Raw genomic sequence first — 27,169 nt, 5'->3', positions numbered from 1 at the left:
AAATTTTTAAGTCAGAGTATGAAATCCAAATTTAAACAGGATTTTTGTCTCAGCAGTGATCTAAATTTAGATACTAGAGGTCCATCTCCAGTCATCAAAAACCTAGTATAAAAGTCTTTTACACTGATTACACATTATATTAAAATTAAAACATTAAGCTCTGTAAGTCCTGAAAGCTTGTCAAGAAATTAAGTAATACCATACTTCGCTTGTTTTTAAAAAATGTTTTGTAAGCTGTGATTAAACCATTTTAGCATTCAATTTTAAAATAATTTTCCTAATAATGTTTTAATTTGGTATCTGTTTTTTTAGATACCAAGTATTTTCAGCATGAACTATGGATGGTAACAGATGTTCATACTGAAACTGCTATGGCTGTGGTTCGATCCATGGCGCGATTCATGGCCGCTTATTTCACAAATCAGCTGCTGTATATCTTTCCTCCACACAGTGTTGACATCCTGCATCCACTTCATGTCAAACAAGGTATTTTCTGTAAAAGCAGTTTAATTTGCTGTGTTTAACTCTTATCATTTTTTACATGTATATCAGAGCTGTCTGTTATGCTTTAACTTGATGATTTATAGTTTCAGCACCATTAACTGTAAAGATAAAATAACTTAGTTTTTCCAGATATTTTTGTTGATGGGTGTGGGTGTGTTTGTGTATGGGATTAATGTTTTGCATCTCTTGATTATTGAAAATATTTTTTGTATTTGAAGTTAATAGCTTGATGTGTGCAACTGAATTATGTCATCCACAGAACAGAATCATAGAATCATTTAGGTTGGAAAAGACCTTTAAAATCACTGAGTCCAGCCGTTAACCTAACCCTGCTAAGTTCACCACTAAACCATGTCCCGAAGCCCCACGTCTACACATCTTTTAAATACCTCCAGGGGTGCTGACTCCACCAGTTCCCTGGGCAGCCTGTTCCAATGCTTGACAACTCTTTTGGTGAAGAAATTTTTCCCAATATCCAGTCGAAACCTCCCCTGGTGCAATTTGAGGCTGCTTCCTCTCATCCTATCGCTTGTCAGTTGGGAGAAGAGACCAGCACCCACCTCTCTACAACATCCTTTCAGGCAGTTGTAGAGAGCAGTAAGGTCTCCCGTGAGCCTCCTTTTCTCCAGGCTAAACAACCCCAACTCCCTCAGCCTCTCCTCTTAAGGCTTGTGCTTTAGACCCTTCACCAGCTTCATTGCTTTTCTCTGGACACGCTCCAGCACCTCAATGTCCTTCTTGTAGTGAGGGGCCCAAAACTGAAAACAGGATTTGAGGTGCGGCCTCACCAGTGCAGAGTACAGGGGGATGATTGCTTCCCTAGTCCTGCTGGCCACACTGTTTCTGATACAAGCCAGGGAGCCACTGGCCTTCTTGGCCACCTGGGCACACTGCCGGCTCATCTTCAGCTGGCTGTCAATCAACACCCGCATGTCCTTTTCCAACGGGCAGCTTTCCAGCCACTCATCCCCAAGCCTGTAGCGTTGCATGGGGTTGTTGTGACCCAAGTGCAGGACTCGGCACTTGGGCTTGTTGAACCGCATACAGTTGGCCTCAGCCCATCGATCCAGCCTGTCCAGATCCCTCTGCAGAGCCTTCCTATACCCTCAAACAGATGAACACTCCCACCCAACTTGGTGTCGTCTGCAAACTTACTGAGGGTGCACTCGATCCCCTCATCCAGATCACTGATAAAGCTACTAAACAGAACTGGCCCCAATACTGAGCCCTGGGGAACACCACTTGTGACTGGCCGCTAACGGGAGTTAACTCCATTCACCGCAACCCTTTGAGCCCAGCCGTCCAGCCAGTTTTTCACCCAGCAAAGTGTAAGCCCGTCCAAGCCATGAGCAGCCAATTTCTCCAGGAGAATACTGTGGGAAACAGTGTCAAAGGCTTTACTAAAGTCTAGGTAGACAACATCCACAGCCTTTCCCTTGTCCACTAAGTGGGTCACCTTGTCATAGAAGGAGATCAGATTAGTCCATAAGGACCTGGCTTTGACAGAACTCATGCTGACTGCGCCTGATCACCTGGTTGTCTTGTACGTACTGTGTGATGGCACTCAAGACAATCGGCTTCATAATCTTCCCTGACAACAAGGTCAGACTGACAGGCCGGTAGTTCTCTGGATCCTCCTTCCAGCCCTTCTTGTAGATGGGCATCACATTTGCTAACCTCCCCAGTTAGCTAGGACTGTTGATAAATGATTGAAAGGGGCTTGGTGACCACATCTGCCAGCTGCCTCAGTACCCTCGGGCAGATCCCATCTGACCCCATAGACTTGTAGGGGTCTAAGTGGTGTAGCAGGTCGCAAACCATTCCCCCTTGGATTGTGGGGGTCTCATTCTGCTCCCCATCTCTGTCTTCCAGCTCAGGGGGCTGGGTAGCTGGAGAACAACTGGTCTTACTATTAAAGACAGGCAAAATTACCACAGCCTTTTCCTCATCCTTTGTCACTATGTTTCCCCCCCAACCAATGAAGGATGAAGATTCTTCTTAGCCCTCCTTTTGTTGCTAAAGCATTTATAGAAACATTTTTTATTGTCTTTTACGGTAGTTGCCAGGTTAAGTTCCAGCTGAGCTTTGGCCCTTCTAGTTTTCTCCCTGCATAACCTCACAACATCCTTGTAGTCCTCCAGAGTTGCCTGCCTCTTCTTCCAAAGGTCGTAAACTCTTTTTTTCCTGAGTTCCAGCCAAAGCTCCCTGTTCAGCCAGGCTGGTCTTCTTCCTCACCGGCTCGTCTTTTGGCACAGAGGGATGGCCTGCTCCTGTACCTTTTAAAACTTCCTTCTTGAAGAATGTCCAGCTTTCCTGGATTCCTTTGCCCTTCAGGACTGCCTCCCAATCTATTGATATTTTTATTTTCTTGAGGGTTTTTTTTTCCCCATGCTTTGAGGTTAGTGATGTAAATCGGATATTCAGATAAAAGGATGCATATTTTTTTCACCTAAATTAAGCAACATTAGAATTTCATGGTTCTTGCACTACTTTTGCCCAAAGATGTGGCTCTGACTGACTTTGATCCTCCCAAAAGTGAGAGAAAAGGAGAGCTTAACAAATAATTGAATTGGATCTGTGATATCGTGTGACCGAAACGTAGCCAGAGGACGCATGGCCAGAATAGGCAGAGGAAAGCATTTTTTGCTTATTTGATAGTAGAGCTCTTGGAAGCCAAAATGCTTCAGACACTGTATCATCAGAACAAGTGGGAATGTCAAGTTGGTTTGTTATTGAAGTCAAGTAGTACTTGTTGGTGTAAGTCCTGCTTTTCAGCATTTTTCTGAGAATTAGTATTTATCACAGGGATTGGTTTATCTATTTTCTGCAAGAGATTCTGTTTAAAGATTTCCCTTGTTTGAAAAACTAACTCTGAAACAAAAAATTTCCTAAGTGATTCAATGTCCACAGGAATGAAGACTTATTTGGAAGTATTTTAAGTACCCTACTAGTAAGTTGCTATTATAATGTCAGATATTTCTTTACAATATTAACTTATTTTGATTAGATTTTCTGCAATGTATTTGAATACATTGACTATTTTTAATGTTTTCTGTACTACAGCATGCACTGGTATATATTTCTTCATGGTCTTTTTGGATGTTTTAATCAGACAACTTTTCAGATAAAGCCTATAAAATAAGACCTTGATTTTAATGCTTACATTAGTCAAAGATCCATGTACATGGTGAGACAACCTCAAGAAACAAGGAGATAACTAAATTTGTCTTGATACACTCTTTTAAAATAATGTGCTATCTTTTCTCGAAAATGCTTTGTAGCTTTGTGTTCTGAAATAAGCAGCACAGTGAGTACAAACAATACGGGTACACTAGGAAAACTCAGAATTTCCATTTATCTCAGGTGTACCCTCTTGAATATCCTAAGCATATTTAGCATACTTGCAAATATTTTATCCGTGTGACTAAATCTTTAAAGTAGGAATAACCCACAAGTTTCGCACACGCTTGCATATCCCACATTATTAAGCAGAAAAATAGCCCACTCTGACCTCACTATTTTATCATAGCATGAGCTGCATCTGCCTGCTGCAGATAAGCCCTGTAGCGTGCCTCTAATAAAGAGCAATTTTACACTGCAGTGAATCCAAAAGTAGTGTGAACATACGAATTCTAGATTATTCATCTGATAGTGTGCAGATTTATTTAAACTTCAGAATGTGCTTTTTGTGCCACAGACTTATCTCCTCGTATTATTCCACTGCAACGCTGTTTGGTTACCAGAGCTGTCAGGGACCAGAACCTTTCATCTGTGTGGACAGCTGAATATGCTCTTGATTTGTTCTTTATTGGTGGACTCATTCCAGAGGCTGTGTGGTTAACACACAGACTGGGGGACTGGAAACTTTCTGTTTCAATTGGTGTGGCCTACCAGCTGTATTGTCAGAACTCTGATGAATTCTCAAGGTAAATTTCAACTTGGAATTAGTATACTATGTTTTGTTATTAATGTTATTTGCATGAAGTTTATTGTAACAAGGCATATCCTTGGCCTCAGAAATTGATATTCCCAGACTACTAGTAGGTGTAGGACCTAAGTTAAGATGAGTTATTTTGTCTTAGATATTCCTTTAACAGAGCTTTATTAGTTTATCTATGGGTTTTACTTTGTTCTTAATGAACAGTTTCTTGTTATACTTTCAGACTGAAAAACACAGAGCATCACCTGCCATTAAGCTTATCACCAATGCAGACTTTTCAGGAAAAGTTACAATCTTTGTTAGGACAGCCAGTTACTTCTGAAACATCAGGATGTATAAAGTACAAGCAGTTTACAGGTAAATAAAATTATAAATAATTGTGTTTATTTTTTGTTATTTCACTGCATATTTGGTGTTATATGCTGTCTTAAAAAGAAACAATTACCTCGTCTTCTCCAACGTGTCCATTACTGTTATAATGTATTAAAATACTTTAATTTTGTAGGGGGTTGTGTTTTGGCTTTGATCATTCTAAAAAGGGACTGTATTATCAATCTTGTCGTCTTTGTGCGTATCAGCCAAAACCTTGTTTGACTGTATCAGATATCAACTTCAGTTTGGAAGAAAAATGAAGCTTCATTAGAGCAAAACAAGAGTCCTGAAGCACGTGCAAATGTTTTAACAGTATGGAAAGTATCATCATACTTAAAATTAGTTACATGATGGTGTTTAGTTTTTGCCTTTCCTTTCTGTTAAAGTGGGAGGGGTTGGTATCTCATAGCCTGACAGCTCCATGCCCCCAAGACCAACAGCTAGCAAGACTGAAAATGTATTCCCAGTAGGCACATACACAAACACATGTATACAACACATATATACAGCTGGCCACACAGATCAACACCTACAGTATGCTCAGTACTTGCACAGACAGTGCCAACAATCCCATCCCGTTTCCCTCTCTTGCTGGTAAGGATGAAGGTCTGCATATACATACCTGTACGTACATTGCGGATCCCTCCAGTAGCTGGGTTTAGACCTGGTAGCTTAGTCTTCCATGTTGCTGGCGTCTGCATATATAAGCCCTCAAAGCTCCAGCCCTGCTCCATTTTCTGGTACTTACTCACAGATACCCTCTTCCCCCCATGCACACACTGTGTGGGCACCCCCACAGTAGCTGGCCTTGAATATACAGCCCACCCCATAGCTAGCTCGTCTGGGATCTTCAGTCTTTCCTGCTGCCTCACACTTAGAGATGCACACATCTGTCCGCACACTGTCTTTCTGGCAGGTGGTCATGACTCCCTTGGTCCTTCCAGTATCCACATCCCCTCGTCTTGCCCTTAGAGACATGCAGACACACAAGCAGGTCTCCCAGGCATCTCTCCGGCAGCTGTCCAAAGCAGGTCTCCCAGGCATCTCTCCGGCAGCTGTCCATGTCTTCATCCATCCCTCCAGTCACTATGAACTCCTGTGGTATCACTCGTGGAAGAGCGAGATGCACACTCTGACTCATGTTCCCACTCTGGTTGCTGGCACTTAAAATCGTATACACAGACACACAGAATAGTCCCTCACCCACGAAAACAGACATGTGCTGACAGAGCCCAACAGAGGTGAGGCTGCCACAACTCCATGGCATACCTTTGGTTTCTTTCCTAAAAATCCCATGAGCTTAGTGCAATTCCAAAAAACTCCTCCCCTGCATCTTATAGTATGTCCTATCCTTCTTGACAGTAACCCCTCTTAAGCCAAAAGGTACTGAAGAGAGCCACTCCCACTGGCTCATCTTGATGGGTTTCATACCTGGACACTGGAGCTGATGGCTCTCCTGGGAAGAGCCTGGACAGGGTCCCCGTTTCTCTGAGTACATAATTTGCTGTTGAGCATCTCTGGGCTTGTGGAGACGAACCTTTGATGGGCTGATTTTTCTACTGTGAGTAGATGGGTCTCGGTATTATTATGATTCCCCCACCTGCTATTGTTGCTGTGCTTCTTTGTATGGGTGTATACAAGCTTTTTATCACCTAAATTCCCCCAATTAGCTAGATCAACCTGTCCTTGTTTACATTTTACAGAATGTTTACTGGCATGATCTCTGTTCCTTACTCTCTTTTTCTGTGTTTGGAAACCATATTTCAAGTTCTTGTCAGCAGGTGGATATTAATTAATCTTTATCTAAGCCATATCCCAAACAGTGTGTAGATTCTTCTTTTGTACTCATTTCCAAGGATTTTATTTCAAACAGACACATACACATGCTGTATATAACAATCTGTAAGTATGATGGGTAGTAGAAAGATTTGGCAGCACATATTTCAAGACAAGCAGGAGGAGTAGAAGTGGAAGTAAACCAGTATAATACTATGTGGATTTCAGAAACCAATTAGTGATATATGTTGAAGGTCCTGCTACTTCTAGGAGATGAGGAACAAATGTAATAATACGTGAAAGAGATCAAACAAATACATTTCCCTTTCCTTGATCATCATGCTCACTGATAAAAGAGTTGTTATAGTCATTATTAATAGTATATCTAGTTTATGCCTGCTTGGTGAGAATGATTTGCCGGAATTTTATGCCAAGCAAATTCATGGCTGAAAAGTTCAGTTCTCTATCTAGAAAGGCAATAGCTTCCCCCTTGATGTGGCAAAACTTAAAACTAATAATTGAATACTATTTTCAAATGTGAGAGACCTTAAAGCAAGTACGTGTGATGTATACATTGTAATAGACAAATGCAAATTCTGAGAACGTAGCCTCATAATTTCAGAATGAAGGCCATGTATTACTTGAGTGAGTTAATTTATTGGTTTCTGTGCTTAATATTTTATAGATCCCATTGAAGAGGAAGATGCAAATGTTCTTTATAGTTCAATACAGGAACTACTGAAAGCAGCTGTTATGGCAGATGCTGATATTCTCTCAGAGACATTTCAGCTTTTGATGGATTCTGCCAAGGATCTTAGCAGAAAATTGTATGGTTTAGTTCCAGATGGGCTTTATCTTCCAGCACCACCATTATACTGTCCTCAGCCAGCTTCTCTCAGCGAAGTAAGTGTGCATGACAGACATTCCTTGGGTCTTTGTATGTATTTATGAAATAATCATGACCTTTATTCTGGTTCCTTTCAGCTCATTTTTCTGTCTGTTTTTTCCATGTCCATTCATTTACTTAAGTAGCACCATAGTGATAAGAAAGTATGTGTGTCTCTGTGTTTTTTCCGTAAAGGTTCTACACTCTAACGAAGAAGGGAAGTATTCTTAGGAGCAGAAACAACATTTAGGTCAGATTCCTTATTGTATATGACCTTTCTAATTTTAGGGCTTGTTTTTGTTTTGGAATTTGCATTTTTCAGGAAGACTGCAATGACATTCTTTTAAAAATTGAGAGAGAAAGTCGTCAGAAAGTGTCAGGAGTTCTTCAGCGAATTATATTGCTTTTCCGGGCTGCTCATTGTTCCTGCCCTGCAGCACAGTGGTATATTGCACAACTGAAGTGGGCAAGAAAAGTTATGCAAAAAGTAAGCGTTTAACTTGGTTTTTTGGTAACTTGATTATCCGTCGTAAATATTACTGCAAGCTTGCAATTGCATTGCAGAAGCATTCAGTCTCATCTGGACTTTGATATCATGTTTTTTAGATGTTGTCTTTTAGTTTTACACTCCATTTTCAGTTCTTCTAGGAAACCAGATCTTAAAGATATAGGGTATCTACTTTATAAAGTACCTCCTTCTACATGTCTTTCTGCACCCATTTGGTAATGTACAAACTCATTTCTTTCTTCATTTGAAAGAAACAAGCTGATTTTATTTAATTGGGAGTTATAGCTGTTAACTGGAAGTGTGTTCCAGATCACTTAGGGTTGAATATATAACAGAGAACGTGATGCTCACTTCAGGTAAAGTCGTCATCTTAGTGCACAGAGCACAGGACTTACAAGATCTCATTCTACTTGTGCATTTTGTTTGCACAGAACCAAGCTTGGAATATATTGATTAAAAAAATTTATGTAGACTAAGACTTTTCTTAAGTCATTGTTACACAGCCACTTAAAGAAGGTTGACTTGCTACAGAAGGGGGGGTGTGTGTGTGACTATCTGCCTTCCCTCAGCCCCCCTCCACCAGCATTCATGCAATGATCCAGATCAGGAGCTGGTCTGACTGACAAATACTTCCTTCTGTTTGCTCATTGCGTGGTCGCATGCTTAATGCTGGCATAAGGAAGTGATCAGAAGTACCAGCTGAAACAGGAGGGAGAACTAGTCTGCCTTGGATGACAGCAGCCTGGTCTCTGTTGGATTAAACTGGTTTCTTAATTGTGATCTTAGTTCTTCTTACACTTTGTTGCTCTTGTATTTTGTGGTAGTCATGAGTATCACGCGTACCATGCAAACAAAAGCATTTTTTGTGCCATAGCTCGTGCTGAACATATTCCTTTAAATGATTTTTCAGAATACGGATTTGAAGAAAATGGAGAGCAAGCTTAAGGGAATTTTACTGATCTTGTCAGTATTCTGCTAATAACTTAGAGGCTTTATGTTTAGTAGTGCTATATACAAAACTTTAACTGCTTCTGATTTCCATTTTGATTGTTTATTTATTTCATTCTTTTTACTATCTATAGATTCGAATGAAAGGATCTCTTCCTTCTCTGAGTCCATTTCCAGAGACTTTGCTTCGTTACTCCAATTTCCGCACAGTTTTCTATGGATCTACATCTTCTGGAGACCATCAGTTTGATGACACTACCTGTAAAATTTTAGGTCTGTTTGCAATAAAATAGAATAATTTAGAACTGGAAAAAAGAACACAAGTGAGAATCCACAGGTGCAAAGAAACTCTTATTAGCTTGAAAATGGTATACTGCAGTGTGTGCAGAGACATGTTCCCTTTCCAGCTTTTGTATTAGTTATCAAAACTCGTAATCTGAAGGTTGCTGTTCTGCATGGTTTTGTGTGTTATAGATCTAACAGATGTGAAAGAACATGAACACTAAGTGGGACTGAAGAGCTCTAGCTGCAGAGCACTATTAAAACTCAAGAATGAGTAATTTTTTTCTTTAACTGCTGTTAATTCCTTTCTTCTAGCTAAAAATCTCGAGCTGTTTTATTTCATTTATTTAAATAGAATCTCACCATATTGCATGTTTGTGTCATAGGTTGGTTCAGAGAGCTATGTGCATTGTGTTGGATGTTTCATGTTCGTGAAAGATTATCTGACAACTGTAGGCGGTACCAAACTGCAAGGGAAAATGTTAACAATCATAAGGTATTATATTACTAATATAGTAAACATAAATTTTAATTGCATAAAGCTATGAGAAGAATTGTAGAAGTCTGCTGTATATTTCTTTGAGAACTTTAATTTGCTTAATAGGACAAAATTAGCACAGTGCTATAATGTGCAGTAAGTATTTGATGCTACAGAATAGTGCTGTCCACGTGAACTACATATTTCTAATAGTATTTCTGTGGGCTTTTGCGTGGTATTTAACTCAGGTAAGTGAAGAGATACTGCTAGAAAAGCAATAGTTTCTACACTTACTGTCTACCTAAGTATTTACTACTTTTTTTTTTCATGAGATTAAGATACTTGAGTGTTTCCTGACCAATATATATTTAATGCACCAAAACCATTTTTTGGTGCATTAAATATACATGTTTTTTGACAAGAATAATGAAAAATACTAAAATATAATTATGTTTTCTCTACTTCTACCCTAATCAACTGATGTCAGAAGTCAAGGAAGAAAAAGAAACAAATTACTAGCATGGTCTTTGTCTTGTATTCTGTAATAGTACAGATGTTGATTTTTGTCCTATCTAGTCTAGCAACTCAGCTGTCCTTAACAAAGGTTGCTTCCTTTTTAAAACAAGTCCAAAATTTCTCTTCACCAGAAAAATCAAGCTTCAAATAAACAGGATGGCTCTGTTTCAAATAGTAGAATATTCTGATTTTTCTGTGCTTCGTGCGACAGTGATAAATGAGATGGAGACTACTGACTGTTTCAAAATAAACTGACGCACCTTAAAAGCCTCTTGGCTGGCTTAAATATCTTGTTCCCAAGAAATAGTTTGTGATCACCTTAAGTCACAGTAAAATTATTTACTTCACCTGGTAGTTCAGTATATTTAATCACTCACAGCAAATTTAGTCATATCCTCAAGTTTTACTCTACATGACTGCAAACAGACTCTTCAGCAGAATGTTAATGGAATTCTTTCCTAAGCTGACTTTAAAAAACCCTTTTTTTTCCTTTTATTTTTTTTAATATAAGTTACGGTCCATTACAACCTTGATCTGTCTCCTAGCATCGTATACTTCTCTGTCCATTAAGTTAGATATTTTTATTTTCTGCTGGCTAGGGAGGAATCATTAAAATTTGCAATGTATGAATAATTTAGCTGAAATATATTGTTTATATTAATAATTGTTTCTGTAGCAAAGTGCGTTTTTTTAGGATCTGAAGAAGAATGAATATGATGCCTCCACAGTTGAGCATTGTCTGAATGCAGTGGAGTGGGCTTGTCGAATGCTTCCTTTCTGCAGATTCATGAATGTTGAAGAATTAGTTCAAGATGTAATTTTGAGTCTTCTTGGAGAATTGCCACCAGTAAAAAAGGTAAAAGACATTCAAGCTAGAACAAAGCAATAGAGATTATCACAAATGTTTCTTCTCCTTGTAAAAGCTACTGTTTAGACTTTCTAGTGGTGTAAGTTCTCTTGGAAATTATACCTTACTTGTATGTTAGCTTTTGAAAAGATGCTTTATTTTGTGCAGGTGGCAGAGATTTTCGTAAAAGCATTTCCTAATCCTGAAGATATAAGAGTTCCTCTAAGAGATAAATATCATGGACTTCAGCAGCGACTCAGACACAGTATTGTTAAAGGTAATGTGCATCCTTCAGGAACTATTAAAGGAACTTTCTTTTTTACCCTACTTACTCATTAACTTGTGAAAATACCTTCTTCCATACCCCATGTAAAACAATTATAGTTTTCAATCAGACAACTTTGAGAGACTTTTGTGGTAAATTCTGTGTTTTCTTTCTGATATGTCTATATCAATAAAGGAATGTCATGACTTCCAAGTTGATGGTGTTTCTTCACTTTATCACAGTTTCTGTCTGTATTTCTAAATGGGTATAATTTATGATGATTCAAAGTTCATTCATGTCTCAATTTGAGAGAATAATTGAAAACTGAGAAGCTTGTATTTAAAATCTCTTGGTTTTCTTTTGGTAGGTCCTGAAAGTGAAGAACTGATGTCAGTTGTTATACAGGCTACTGAAAAAGTGAGAACAAAGGCCTTGAGACGTGTAATAAGGAACATAGGGCCCATAGAAATTAATATTTGGGAGCCAGCAGAAGAAGGAGCAGTAGATGATGAGGAACACTGCTATGACAGATTCTCATTAGGCACTAGTCTAAGTAGAAGCACACTTACTGATCTTGGGAATCTTCAGGTATATAGTGATGCTGACACAGCAGATACACTTTCTGATGCTTTGTTTACTGAAGAAATGAGAGCTCAAACACCTACACTCCAAAGGTATGAAAAAATGACAGCAGAAAGCTTTCTATTTGAATTAAAAAGAAAAAAAAAAAAGAAAAAAGTTGTCTCTTACTTTCTCAAGTGATCTTTTCACCAAACAGGGTAGTTCTCGGTTTGGGTAATTTATCAAATGAAGAATTACAAATTTACCAAATCTTAAAACTGCCAATGTTTTATCAGTGACTGTGTGACTAATATATTATTGAAGTGTAAATTATTATCAGCTACGACCACACTTATGTATGATACTGCTGAGTTGCTGTCTATGTAAAAACTATTGATTTTGCATTTGATTAATTTGCCACTTTAACATTGTATTAATGTAAATTTGGGTTTGTTAGTTTCATGTTTTTAACAATAGAGGAAGAAAATGAGGTAATGTTGCATTTACTTATTTTTTCATGTAATTCTTCTTAAAATTGATTATGGTGTTAATGGTACTTAACGTTTGTTGTCTTACAGGGATAATGACCATCAAAGGCAAGGAGAAATAGATAGCAAAAATACCACATGCAAGATAAAAGCTCTTAACTGGAAAACAACACATAAGGACAAAGTATATGGAAAAGACATGCATAATCAATGTAATTTGCCTATAGTTGGTGCATGGGAATTTGAACGTGATGATGATGAATATGTTATTTTTTTAGATCTCTTTTTGAGTTATGTTCTTGAGAGAGACCTGATGAAGTACAGTGACCTTGGAATTCCATTTCTTACTAGCTTTTCTGGACTTCTTCGAGAGCATGAATTAAACTCTCTCTTTTTTGATGTTCATACAACACTAAAACGTCGACAAGGCAAAACTAGAAGCCAAAGTGTGTTTAGAGCAGGGTCTTGCTATACTGTCACCCTGGCATCTTGTCCTGAAACAGTGTCTGTCTATAATGAAAGCAAAAGTATTTTGGAAAATCCAACCATTGTACAATCCACTGTACAGACAACAGAACATTCTTTGCGTAACCTCATGAAAGGACTTAATGAAGGATTATTTGGTTTAAAACACAAGTCAATTTACAGAGCTCAGAGCGACAATCAAGGAGTCACTGTTGCACCAGCAAGACAGACCTTAGCTAACCATGCTTTCTCTAGCCTGCACACTCAGGAAACTTCTAAATACATTTACAAAACTGTTGATACAGTTGATATTATACCAGGTGAAGAACTAGCTATAGAATTGATGGGTAAGTTGAGCAATATTGCAAAATTGCTGGAGTGGATGATCAGATGGTCTGATAAAAGACTGCTCTGTAGTTCCAATAAACAAGATTCTTTAGAAGAGAGTCTCCCAATGATACATGTGAAAACATCAGCAGCTGCTATCCTTACTGCTTTGTGGCTGTTAGAACAGTTATACAGAGACGGATCTCAAGCAGTGAGCAAAAAATATAAGGTAAGAAAGAGGATGGGGTAAGTGTCGATAAAATTTTTGAGTTAGTTATGCCAGTAAGAATCTTTTATTTCATATATTTTTACCTCACAGTTCTGTTCTCAGTAAAACCTGGGATATTGATTAATAGCCTTTCCTTTAAAGGTTGCTAGGAAAAGAGGAACATTCCAGGAATGCTGGTATTTTGTCTGTAGGAGGACTTTGGCTGGAGATTAAAGTTCTCTTTGGAAGATCTGTTTAAAATCTAACTCATTTATCTAGATACCACATTATTTGAGCAAATTCCTACAAGTTCGACCATTGTGTCTAGTTTTAGACATCATCTTAGAAGAAACTTAGTACTGAAGATAGTGTGTGGAAAAGCAAGAAAAAGAATAAAGAAATAGTTTCTCTGGGGAGACTTGAATTTGATTAATTTGTCTTTGAGGACCCTGCAGATACAGTCTGACTGGAATATTGAAACTAGTTAAAGGTTGGTGAAAAGGGAATTTTGAATTTCTGTCTAGCACTGTTACACAGAGTTGGAGAATGTGTGTTAAAATAAAAGAGGAGATTTCCCGGAAGAACATGATGAGTGTTGCTGTATTTTATATTTAGGGACAACTGGATCACTTATCCTCATTAATTAAGCCTACATGAAAGGCTTTGAGGGGAGAGGGATGTGGGGGTTTTTTGAGAACATTTTTCTCCCAGATCAAAAGAGATTTTGTTTTGGGTTTGGTTTGTATTTTCTGTTTTTTGACAAGTGCCACCTGTTTTTTACTGACAACTTACTGCCAAAGTTTTGTGTGTGCATCTAATTGCATGATTATGTATGGCTTTTTCCTTCTCATACTGTCTTGAGTGATAGTTTTAGAGTTTTGTATTATGCGTGATGAAGGCCAACTCTTATTGTTTATCTTTGTATAGAGTATATTTAATTGTCACATAGCATCTTTGACAATTGATGCTCAACTCACACAGACAAATCTTTCTTATTTTATGTTTCCTTGGATAATTCAGAGGACTATTGCTTCTCTTAATGCAAAAAGGAGCAAAACTCAGGTTCCACAGGCAACTGTAAATCCGGAATTTCTCAGCTCTATGATAGAGAAAAGCATATGAAGTTAAGCATAAACATACTATATGAAATGGTGGTTTTTGTTTGTTGTTTTTTCTTTTTAAGTATCAGGTATGATTTTTTTTAACTTGTGAATTTTCATTATCATTATTAATAGAGTGCGGATGATCAGTATCTGAAAGAATTTGCATCTGTATCAGAAGCCCAATCTAGCACAGAGAAGGAAAGTAGTGTGGATGAAGGCTCTTCCATACTGGCCAATCCTCCTCTTGATGTCCAGCATGTACAAGCCTATGATGATCTTTGTGAAACTGGTTTTGGGTAATTTTTCTTTTTTAACCTAAGAAAGTTGGTTGTAATTCCTCAGCTAAGCAGCATGTCAGTATGAAGAGTTCTACTGTTATTGCATGTTATATGCATGTTTAATTTTTAGTCCAAAGTCAAACTCATGCATATTGTTTACAGCTGCGTGAAGCAGATTAAATATTCTCCATCAGCAGACATACCTCTAGGTAGAAAACAATGTAATCATCACATAGAAGTGAATTGTACATGGTTGTTTATAAACTTAGTGATGTGGAAATGGAATCTAGTTTTCTGGTAGAATTGATAACCATGGTTTTCTCAAAGAATTCAGATAACTTCCACTCTCTTTAGTGTAATTTTCTTTGTGTTGAGACGAGAGTTCACAACGTTAGTTTATTTTTCCCTGGATCTGTAATCTAGCTGTGTTCATATGTGTGCATGTCAGAAAAATAGATGTAAAAGGCAGTAGATATTTTGTTAATACCTTACGCACTTCTGAAGATGGAGATTCCTTAACCTGAAGTCCTTTGTGACTTTTCTCTTCATCTTCTGCTGCACTAAAGAAACAAAAGATCTTTGGTATTAGTATTCTGAGACATTATTGTGTGTCTTCTCTGACAAGAATTTTTTTTTTTTTAATAAAGGAAGTTTCCGTGAGGGAGATAAATGTAATCTTAACCAGATGACTTTGAAGTCATGGTGCAGTTTATGCATTCCATTTTTGGTAGGTCATATGTGTTGGTTACATTTTTCTGGAAGCAGCCCATCTGAAAGACTGTACCATTAATATCACTAAGATATCACAGCTATACCAAAAAATAATATTAATCTTGGTTTAAGTTAAATTCAGAGAGAAAATTTATATGAACATTGATTATATCACAGCAGTGTTTATTTTACATTTACACACTAGCCTGCAATCTGAGAGGTACAGCATACTTAAACTAAGTCAGATACTTACATTATTTCTGTTGTTAATTACCTTTTGTAATTCCAATTACCAGAATGTCTACACAGTCAAAATACTTTGGTAAGAAGGAAATTAGTCATGGGAATTACTCTGTACCTCATGTGAATGAAGATCCTTATGAAATGGAACCATTTGTTCGGGAGGAGTTAGATGTAACATCAGAAAGAGAAGGTTTGTTTTTATGGTATAACCTTGTACTATGGTCTAACATACAAAACTCTAGGAATTTTGCCTGAATAGGATTCTATGTCCCTCTGTTAATTTAATCAAAAAATGGAAATAAGTTTTCATTGTTCTGTTGAAGTTATTATTGTATCCATTTTATATTATAACTAAATTTTTATGTGATTGCTTTTTCAAGACTTTCTGATCAGTTTTTCACTTATGTAGCTTCTCTTTGCTATAGAGATAGGACTATGTATATTAACATATGTCATTCTCTCATTTACTTTCATTTGAAAAATATTCATGCAGCTGTGTAAAATATGATTTGAAAATTGTTAAGAGCTGAGTCTGTATAGATTAAATTTACCATATTCCTACCATGAAAATAGGCTTTTTTTTTTCTTCAGGTGCATGCATCATTACTAGTAATAACGCAAACTTTGAATTTGCTGAGAGATCTCTAACCCCTTCCTCTTTGCTAGGGAAAAAGTGGACTAATGTGACCAGTTGCCAGAAATCACATAACAGTGCTGTATGTCATGTAGTTTTCTGATGTAGAATAATTGTGTTTATATTGTAGAGTTCTTTGAGGAGCCATATGAAACTCCAAAGAGCTCCAATAGCTCTGTCAAGATTAAACCTGTAGAACATCAAAGAGGAAAGGCAAGTTACCATCTTGCATAGAAGCATCAAATTATTGTGAATAGTCTTTTCAAAATATCCTGTATTCCTCATTATACTTAAGAAATTGAGGGCTTAAAGTGTTTAGGTTTGGTGAATTTTTTTCCCTTGCTTAAATCAATAATAAAAGTCACAAGTAATTAAACAGTAGTAAAGTGAAATCTGCTGTGAGCACTTTTTAAAACTGATTCATTGTTTGTAAAACTAAATTTGTGTATGCCTATAATATGTAATTTTATATATAAAAATTACATCAAATCTATATAATCTATAACACTACATATAAATACATAATATTATGTATGCACACATATATACAAAAGCTTGTAAATTAAAAAAAAACCCCAGATGGTCTTCTGGTTAATAGATCAGATTTTTATGTGTATTTTGTTATACTAGAAAGCTGTATTAACAACTTTTTGTTTCTTTAAAAATGTCTCTCAAGTTGTCACAGGGTGATTAAGTAAAGACTCTACCACTTGTTTGCATGCTTGCTTGTTTTTCAATTAAATATATAAAGATGTTTGTTTTGCTCCTGTCTGAAAACTCAGTCTGGTTCTGTAAACAAGCCTTGTTTTTTCATGCAATGTCTTCGGTCATAAGTCTCCTTTCTTTGAAATTGGCTAAGGGCTATTCTGCTGAAAAGTGAACTGCAATTCTGTTGGTTTACTTGCCTGTAGTACTCTAGATTCAGTGCTGTTAATGTGATTAGAAACAATAAATGTGTTGTGGTCTTCAATTCTACAATGCATTTTACTATGGTGAATCTGTGGCATGTGTAAGATGCTGCATTTGTTTCAGTTTCGTAGCTTGGCGTATAATACGGTTGTTTCCACATTTTAATCTTTACCTAGGGGGTGCAAGATTAGCAAAGTGTTTTTCAGGGTACTATATGGATATGAATTTGAAAATAAAAACTCATAATAATGACTTAAAAAGAAAGATGCTCAGATGAATCATTAGTACATCTTATTTCTGATCTGTAGCTGTCCTCCGATAAGTATGTAATTTTGATTATTTTTCAGTCAGGTTTTTTCAAGTGGCTGATTAATCAAAAGTATGTTTGCCTTAGGCTAATAAAATAATACTTTATTGAAGCAGAAAGGGGATATAAAAATTTACAAGATCAAATGCATCTTTTTATGTTCCAGCAGGTCTCCATTTCAGATGTAGATAGTCCCCAGGAAGATCAAAAGACAGAAAAAACAAAGGAAGAAAAGGCTGAACAGAATGCGTGAGAGGCTTTTTCTTGTTGTTTTAATTTCTCTTTTAACTGTGCTTCAAAATCTGAACTAGTTTTGTTATTATGGTATCCAGTGAAGTCTCGATGGGTTCTTGCTCTTGTTTATAGCAACAAATTCATAGTTTGAAACAAAATTTCAGTCATGTTCTAGTCCACATGTACAGGCATTTCACATATACAAAGTGCTGGGTGAATCAGTGGGTTTTTTAGTACTGATCAAAGAAAAGAGGCATGGTTTGTGGGAAGGTGTGTTTATATCTGGGAAACAGATAGAAAATAACTGGTAAGATTTCAGATACACAATTCCTTCTCCAGACCTGAAATAGGAGCAGCATCTTCAGGCTAAATACAGGTGGAGAGCTGTTATTCTAGGAAACTTTAACAGTAAATTTGTTACACAAAGTAGAAGAAAGAGAGGTTGGTGTCCAGGAAGCAGAAGGTGAGATTAAAATGGATATGGGCGATAAGCTTGTTAGCTCCTGAAAGAGGAAGGTAGGTATTTTACACAACTTAAGAAATTTACTTCATTATGGTATTTTTTAAATTTTATGTTTTAAAATATCTCTGCATTTATAATATAATGTATAAAAAAACTACAGAAACATAAACCTGATTGTCACATCATCTGTTTGAACAGATTACTGCTCAGTTTGATTTCTCTGAAGTTTTTCAAGGGAAGAAACTCCATATTCTATAAACACAGGATTCGTTATGTTTACCCTGAGGAATCGTGGTGTTTTGAGATTTTTTTCATTTGTTTTAATGACAGAAAAAATGTCAGCCTGTTTTTATTATTTCAATTAGCTTTCTTCTTGAATCCACCACATTTGTAGTAATGGAACCTGTTCCTCTGACATACAGTGCCTGAATGCCTTAATATTTAGAAAGTCTTATTAACTGTGATAGGATATAAATAAATATTCCTGTGTATATACAGTGTTGGTGAAAAACTTTTACATGGCTTAATTTTAGAAAGGCTTAGAATCTTCTGGTATTTTATACTGATATATTTTTGTTTTGAAAGAAACAAAAATAACTGCACGTAAGATGCCCCTCCATGATTTCTTATGATACTGGCTTTTCTTTTTTTAGAAACGCAGATTGTAATGATATTAACAGTATTGCTTAAATTGGATTTTCTCTTCTTTTGTCAACTCAAAACAGCTGCTTTTTTGCCTGCTGGTTGTGTTGAACAGCCAGAACCTTTTCAGTGCTTTTGTTTGAGTTAGTTTCTGATTGCTAGGGAGGCAAAGCGTGAATGTCAATATTTGCCAGCTCAAATTGCAGTATAATGCAGTAATTGAGGCCATGCAGATCAGTATAGCTCTCATCAGGTGGCTTTCAGGTATTTTATCTCATACTAATTAAAATACTTTTTCAGGAGGTTTTCTATATATTTATATATAAACACATATGTATATAAATATATATAAAATGAAAATAAACAGCTTAACAAATTATTGTAATATTTACAATACTCAGTTTTTCTTTCTTTATAGCATGACTGAGGTTGTTACTAGCACCATTTCTCACTCATTCTCTTTAGAACAACATGCAGAAGTTCCCAGGTGAGATAATTTTTTTTAATATAATTCTATATAATAAAAAATGGACTATCCCTATTAAATTTTCAGTCTTAAGTAACATGATGTGTAGATTTGATTACAAAATATTTGCAGGTATAGTATATTGTACCTGCAAACTGTAGTACTAAGTAGCCTTTCCTGAACCTTTTGTACTGTAATCCTTGAGGAGCATATACCCTTGCGTGTTGTCCAGAATATCACATGAATCAAACATGTTAATTCAGAGCTACCAGATTTCAAGAGAAGTGATACTTTGTTTTCTGGTTCCAGACAGAATCATTATAATTATATAATATTACTATAGAAGATACATTGTTACATAAAACACCTAAACAATAGCATTATAAACTTATATTAATATTTTCATAAAATTATTAAAATGTGTAACTTCTATAACAACTGCTACATAATATTTCTACAAACAGGGAGAATGATGGAATTGGGGAAAAGGGGTCAGGAGTCAGTCTCAGGCTTTCACTTCTAGAACAGTCCTCTATGAGGTTTTTTTTCAGTGTAGAGGAATATTTGCACTACGCCTCTCTTTGGATTCCATTTTCTTGTGTCTCAAATCTCATTTCCTTCTTGAGTTTTTCATGCCAGCCTTTTTAAAAAAAACTTCTCTCAAACTTTTAGGGTTTCGGGCCATGTTTACACATTCTAATTGTCTTCCAAAAGATTTCCAGTGGCTCTTCACACCTATTACATACCCAAAACCTTTTCAGTATTACTCATTAGCCATTGCTTTATGCTTCTATTTCTTCATATGCTTGGAGGCTATCCTGTTCATTTGTGAAAAATCCTCCAAAGGTTGCCTGTACCCATAGCAATGTCAGCATTTTTCTTAAGTAGAGAAATGTCTTTTGGGTCCATTTCTGTTGATGGTAGGTAAAGTCCTTCAGTTTCTTTCTAACTTAATGTACATCCTAACCCGCTCTTCTTCATTTAAGGACTTAGTCTACTTAATAGTCTTTATCTACTAAAAGATATAATTTTCTCCATGAGAAAATCAAAAATATTGTATCATCTGGTACATGTTATTTTAATTTTAATTGTTTCCTGATCTGAAATTTTGTTGTTGATTTGTAATTCCGAATATATAAAGGCACATATAATTATCTAAGTGAAAATGAATCTGCTGTCTCTCTTATTTCAGCTAATAATGTCCTTGTCCCTTTTCCAACAGCTGTTTGGTTTTTCTGACTAACCAGGCCTTCTTCCTGTCAAGTCATTGTTTGCTGCCTGTATCTCTAGTGAAGATAACATTTCAGATACCCTTGTGACTAAAAATTCAGATAGAATTTGTGTCTTTACTGCTGTTTTTCATTCAGTGTAGTAGGAAACTTTAGGAAAAAGATGTCATACTTAACTCTCTAATGAGGGTTGTGCAGTGTTAATTATTAAATTGTTCCTACAAATCAATTATGCATTAGAAAAATGAAGACATCTTTAAAATTTTCTGGATTGATTTAGGACAACCTTATATAGGTGCTTTGAACAATAAATGTTTTTCATAGTTTTGTTCTTTTCCTTCTTAAGTAATATAGAGATTTCTCTAAGTGATGGTCAGCCTTCACAGACTGTTGTGTCAACTATGTCAAGTGTTGCTTGCAATACTTCCATTTGTGCTAAGAAGGAAGAAATCAAGGAAGTAGTCCGTACAGAAGAGAAACTAAACATGTCAGAAACTGTCAGGGAGACGCTCCAAGATGAAATGTTTAAGTTAGTTCAGGTGAGAGCATCTCGTTATTGAAAACAGTGTTCATGGTACAAACTGTGTTATTTAAAACAATGGAGATAATGTTCTGTGTGTGGTTGTTTTTGAAAGAGATTTCCCGTTTCCATGTAAACTACTGTGAAAACTTATTTTAGACTGAACTCTTGCTTTTGACTCAAGAAAATTAGTAATATAATAACAAGAGTTTGAGTGTGTTTTATTTCACATAACTCAGTGTGCTCTAACAGTATAGATTAGGAAAAATTCTGAAGCTGTAATAACTTTACAGCTATACTAGGATTTAATTTTTGTTAGTACATTGAGACAATTTTATGTGACCTTACATTTACTCAAACTTCACAAAAATTGAAGGAATTTGTCTTCCTTTAGCATAACCTGTCTGTGTCAGGTATTTAATGTATCTTAAAAGAAAGTCCAGTACAATAAACAATCATACAAGTGAATCATTATTGAAACCTTAGGATGTGGTTTATTTTGTCACCTATATTAACAGGATAATGAACAGTTATAGCATAGCCTAGACATAGAATTTTTGCTAAGATTCCTGTTTAAGTTGTTTACAGTGTTAACTTTGTGTGTGTGTATCCAGCTACAGCAAATCAACTTCATGAGTTTAATGCAAATAGTGCAGTCATCCTTTGCCAACTTGCCAAATGTGCAACAAATTTTGCAACAGCATCAATCTGTTCACCTGGAAGGAAGCCAGCCTGCACATACTGCTGAAGGCAATGGCTCTCTGAAAAGACAACTGCCTACTCAAGAAGATAAAGGAAAGTCTGGTCAAAAGAGCTCTGATTTTCAACCAAGGAATAGTTTAAGAGATGAAAGCAGCAATGGCCATATAAAAGTAGGTATAACAAAGTGTCATTTATGGAGACTCTTCTGTGTATCTGATATGTTATCTGTCCTGTTAAATTAGGAAATGTTTTTGTAGTGATTGTTGTAGACAAAGATGATTTGTACCGTTTTTGTGCATATTTAGTGCATGGTTGCTATTTCAAGGTGCTTGTAAATGGCTGTTTTGTTTGCTTTTCTGATTTAGAATCATCTGGATGTGAATGTTTCTTTAAGCCTATTAGAAAGCTACAGCAAAGAAACAGGATTTATGCCACTGTCTCAAGATTTGCATTCTTCAGCACCTACTAAACCACTCCATCTCTTAGCTCCTTCCTCAGACATCCAGAAAACACCAAAGCTTATCCCTGTTGAAAAAAACCTGAATTACTCAAATGGATTTCCTTTGCTTAAGCTTGAATCAGGTTATCATTTCAAACCGGTATTTTTACATCCAATAGATATGTCATCAGTTTTTGCTAGACCACCCCCAGTACCACGAGTAGCTTGGAGTTCATCTGATTCCTTATGGAACCATCAGTCATCATACACACCAAGAAAGAGTAAGTCAGAAGAAGATATGAACGTGAGTAGATATGACCTTGAGATCCCAAGGCAAATGCATGAGGAAGAGAAAAGATGGGCAGAAACAGTGCATAAGGGACGTCCCAAACACCTGAATCTAGATCAGTATGAAGGACAGCAAGAATTTTCACCTTGGCAGCAGTTCTCTGCAAATGTGAATATGGACAAAGCACTGATCACTCAGAATCTGGCTGGTATTCCACTGTTGCACTTGCAACTTGACCCAGTACCTGGACTTCCACCATTGGTAAGGCAGCCAGTCACTACTACTTCAGTACCTGTTAAACCTGCAACAAAGGAGGCTAACTACAAGGAAACACTACAGCACACAGGAATATCACTACTCCATGCTAATTTACCTCAAAAAAAGAAGGTACGGAATTTTAATAATACATTTTTCTGCGTTGTAGGGGTTTTTCAGTTTCATAGTTTCTTATTCATCAAAAATAAGTTAATGTTTCCAGACTATGCAATTTGGAAGTGTTCAGCACAGCTACCAGAAGGGATCTGGAACTAAGGTACCTTCTTATTGGCATGTCAATATGAGGCAGGCTGCAAGCTTGGAAGTGTTTTTAACGACTGATTCCACGTTCTGTAGTTCATCAACATTCAGCCCATTAGTAATGAATGTAAGGAATTTACTGTCTAAAATACTGGATAATATTTATATGGTAAAAAAAAGTTCTGTTTTTACAGAAATTTAAATAGACTTATTCACAAAAATACAAAGAATGCAGTAAGAAATCCTCTTTTGTAAGGTCAGAAATGGAATCCTAAAAGGCTGGGTAAGAAAACCTTATCTTCTGGATGTTGAGAACTTGATGTTTTGAAAAATGCTGTTCTGACAGACTCACATGCTTGCACATTCCAGTTGAAAAGAATGGAAATGTTTGTTCTTGAAAGGTGCTGCTTCAGTCCTTGTCTACATTGTATAGTTCCTACCTTCATCCTCAATTACATATATGAGAAGTGCAAATATTAGTGAAATACATTCTGTGGAGAAAATTCATATCTTTTAGGTTACTTTCAGAAAATAGTTAGACGTACACATAAGCCAAGATTCTGGTCCGATGCTGTTAATACATTTTCACTTTCTCTACAAATTGCTACAGGAGCTGTGTTTGTGTAACTGAGATCCAAACTGGACCTGCTCTTTCCATCCAGTCTGACTGGGTTCCCCTCTCTGTTTCCTGTGTCATTGTTTCATTTTTGCTTCTTACTCTCTCTGAGCACTTTCAGGCAGCAAAACTCATTCCACTTCAAGATCTCATTGCATTTGAGCAACACCACCAGCATCATACTGTGTCCTGTACTTCCTTTGCACAAGACCAAACTGAACCTATCCAGTTACTAAAAACTGATGTTGAACCATTTGAAGTAAGAGATGTGCAGAATAATAGAAAAAGGCAAGTCAAACTTTTAAAGTGGGTCTTCATTTTGAAAGACTTACTGGTAACCTATACCTTCTAGTTTTGAAATCAGTGGGAATTTTTCTAGCAGCTTCAAGTAAAGTGGGATTGGATGTAATTCTCTTGCAGGAGAATAAAATAGCAAATATTAGTAAAGACATAGCAGGAGAAGTATATATAGCATTAGGGCATGAAGGCACCGTTGCTGTTACTAGGCTATTAGGAGGAAGATTCAAGTGGAAATGTTTTTCATACTGGTATCTGTGATTTAAAGTTTTGCTGTAATCTGGCAGTTGGCTGTGTACTGTTCATGATACGCTTTGCTGCTTACACAATGAATATTAATAGGCTACTGTCTGCACTGTGTATTGCCACTGTTAGCAGTAATCTTCAAGAAGGAGAGGGTTATACTCTTTCAGTATATTCAAGATACAGGCTGTTTCTGAATCCAGATAGTGATTAGCAAAATTCCTGCTGAAGGGGTATTTAATTTTGGTTTAGGTGTGTTATTAATTTCTTTTGAAATTTGATTTATTCTTTGTTACTTGATTGCATAAGCAGTTAAAACAGTTTGTTTAAGCTGCAGGTGTATCTTTGTTCAGTTCTCATATAAAGTTGATAGATTACTGACGTTTCACAGATCTGTGGCTTCCATGGAACAGTTAATGGCATCACTGCATCTAGAACGGAACACTTGCTCCTGATGATGATGCTTTTAACTCTGGCAGTTGGAAACACAGACTCTAAGATGAGTTTTTCACTCTTAAGGTGAAAAACAATTGATACATAAGTAACTGCAGCTGGAGTTTAGAATACCTGTTTTGATACTATCAGCTGAAATGCTTGAAGCTACAATTGTCATCTTATAATCTACTTATCAGATATTAGAGAAAATTTGCAACTTTTTTAGTAAAATAGTTAATTTAAAAGTTTCAACGATAAAAGAGGTTTGTTTCTTGGTGGAGTATTTCTTAAAGATTCCTTATGGGCATTTTGTGTAGTAATGACTATTTTATTATACACAAAATATAGATATGGAACGTTATGCAGTTTGTAACATTTGATATAAGTAGCTTATTAGACAACAGATTTTCCTGTGATAACTTAAGTATTTTTATGAGTTCCTACAACAATTTTATGTAGATTTCTGGTAGGCAAAAATAGTGCTTCGATCTGATCTGTATGCAACAGTTGTGTTTGTCTTTTCCACCTTTATTTTAGTGTATATTTCTTAATAGTATTGTTTCTTAGAAAACAGTGATAGGTATTATTTCAGTGCAGTTCTTATTTTTTATTTGTAATTAATATGTTGACAGGCAAAAGAGGCGTGATAAGAAGCAAATTAAAGAGGAGGAAAAGAAGAAACCAAGTGTGTCCTTCTGCCCAGATGACTCCATTATCAGTATTAGTGATGCAGTGATGGTTGTTGAATCAGGGACTGGGGTATAGAAAAATGTTTTTTCCTTTGCCTTTTTCCATTCAAGTATTAACAGGAAAGAAAGAAGCAGGAAACTGTAAACCAAACCAATCATATAGATCTCTTCCAGGCTCTAGCCTAGGAACAGTATACATCTTTCAGTCATATACTTGCATTTCCTGTAGAGAAGAGATTTATTATTATAAAGTATTCCTGGGACATGAGCTTGTGTGTTTCGATAGGATATTTGTCTATATGTACATTTAAAGTAACGATATACAGAAATGCTAATTGCTTAAAAAAAAAAAAAATCTTGAGGCTAGCAGTAATGCTAGGACAAATGACCAGGCATTACTCTTTTCACATGAGGCTAGATGATGACAATAGAGTGAGGATAGGGAGCACGAGGTCTCGGTTCTCTCTCAGCCAAGAAACTGATCTTCGTCAAGCTGGGTTTTGATTTATGCACTTCCACTGTTTGTTTGCCTAGGCCTTTTTGATATCTTTTAGGGTATTTGGGGGCTATCCTTGCAAGTACCAGATTTCAAGCTAGAACACTACCAGATTTAAAGGTAGATCACTACCCAGAACAGCAGGCTCTATTTCTGATCCATACCATACCTTCTTAGAGACTTACCTGTCCAGTACAGCAGCTGGAGAGCCTCGCCAGACCTGGGAGATATTAATTATGGTACAGGAGAGATAGCATATACTCGAAAAAGAATGAGGAGTTTGTGTTACTGCAGATCACCCCAAGGCACATATGGGAGAGAATGTTACATAGTCAGTAATTCCACTAAGTTGGAACGGATCAGAAGAATTTAAAAAGGGGTTAAGAAAAGTACGTTACAATGATTTTGATTTTTGTTTTTTAAATCATTGCTCAAAGGAGGTATATTGGAAAGTTAACAGCATCAAGAAAGACTTTAATTGGCATTGGAACTATTTTTTAAGATGATTCTTTTTCTCATTATATTAGGATCAACAAGCAAAATCTACATCTTACCTTCAAGATCGTTTTTTCATTTCAGCGGGCAAGTAAAAGTCTTTTTAATGCTTTGAATGCTTAAATAAAATAAATCAAGGAACAGAAGTTTGTTAGATTTCAAAGGAAAACTCTATAGTCATCAAGATGTTAAAAACTCAAATTGTGTACTCTATGGACAATACAGCATAATGGCTTATGGGATCTTCCCTCAGAAAATGAGGAAAAACTTTCAGGATGTACAACAGATACTCAGACTTTTTTGGGGATAGTCAATTTTTAGGGGACTGGTGTGGAGAGAGATGCAGGCAAATTTAAGATCTCATATCAATTATCTGTAAAGTCAGAATAATTCTCCTGAAAATTATGGAGTATTTTAAGTTCTCTTAAAAATAAGTTATAATCTTGTATTTATGTTTGTAAACAATGGACTTTATGAAGTAAAAACAGTATGTTGAGTGAATTTCAGTAACCATGGTTCACAGTGATTTCTGTTCATGTGATTCATCAGAAGAATGCTGTAAACAATGCTTTTAAATTCTAAATCAGTTTATTTGGTTTTAGAAGATATTATTCCAATTTTCTTTGCCTATATATTCTAATTACATGAAATTTAAGGCTCTCTTAAAAGAAACTGAATGTTTACAATAGTACTAGCTTGCAAAATGAAGACCATGCCTATAGAAAGATTTGCTTCTTTCTAGTACATTAATTCAGCACACTGTTTAGTCCTATCAGAGGGCAAAAGGCAGTCCATTCTCTGAAGTTTGGCCTTAGAGAAATACTGGTTTGCAAAGCTCTGTA

At 36.3% G+C, this 27,169-nt stretch overlaps 1 protein-coding gene across 1 annotated transcript in view; it reads left to right on the top strand.

The window, feature by feature from the left end:
* CPLANE1 (ciliogenesis and planar polarity effector complex subunit 1) overlaps positions 1–27,169 on the top strand; it is a 64,916-nt gene that overhangs the window by 15,158 nt on the left and 22,589 nt on the right. Inside the window, 22 exon segments of the mRNA XM_059833280.1 lie at positions 313–486; positions 4,202–4,430; positions 4,668–4,801; positions 7,278–7,495; positions 7,801–7,965; positions 9,069–9,207; positions 9,603–9,712; positions 10,905–11,066; positions 11,226–11,334; positions 11,690–11,996; positions 12,462–13,392; positions 14,607–14,770; positions 15,760–15,896; positions 16,471–16,596; positions 17,697–17,805; positions 19,314–19,382; positions 20,937–21,129; positions 21,725–21,982; positions 22,178–22,927; positions 23,794–23,960; positions 25,280–25,406; positions 26,360–26,414. Coding sequence (XP_059689263.1) covers positions 313–486; positions 4,202–4,430; positions 4,668–4,801; positions 7,278–7,495; positions 7,801–7,965; positions 9,069–9,207; positions 9,603–9,712; positions 10,905–11,066; positions 11,226–11,334; positions 11,690–11,996; positions 12,462–13,392; positions 14,607–14,770; positions 15,760–15,896; positions 16,471–16,596; positions 17,697–17,805; positions 19,314–19,382; positions 20,937–21,129; positions 21,725–21,982; positions 22,178–22,927; positions 23,794–23,960; positions 25,280–25,406; positions 26,360–26,414 — 4,833 coding nt within the window.

Source organism: Gavia stellata, chromosome Z, assembly GCF_030936135.1.
Source record: "Gavia stellata isolate bGavSte3 chromosome Z, bGavSte3.hap2, whole genome shotgun sequence".
NCBI classification, from domain to species: Eukaryota; Metazoa; Chordata; class Aves; order Gaviiformes; family Gaviidae; genus Gavia; species Gavia stellata.
Note: the sequence above shows the minus strand (reverse complement) of the source record. Positions and strands in the feature narration are given on the sequence as shown.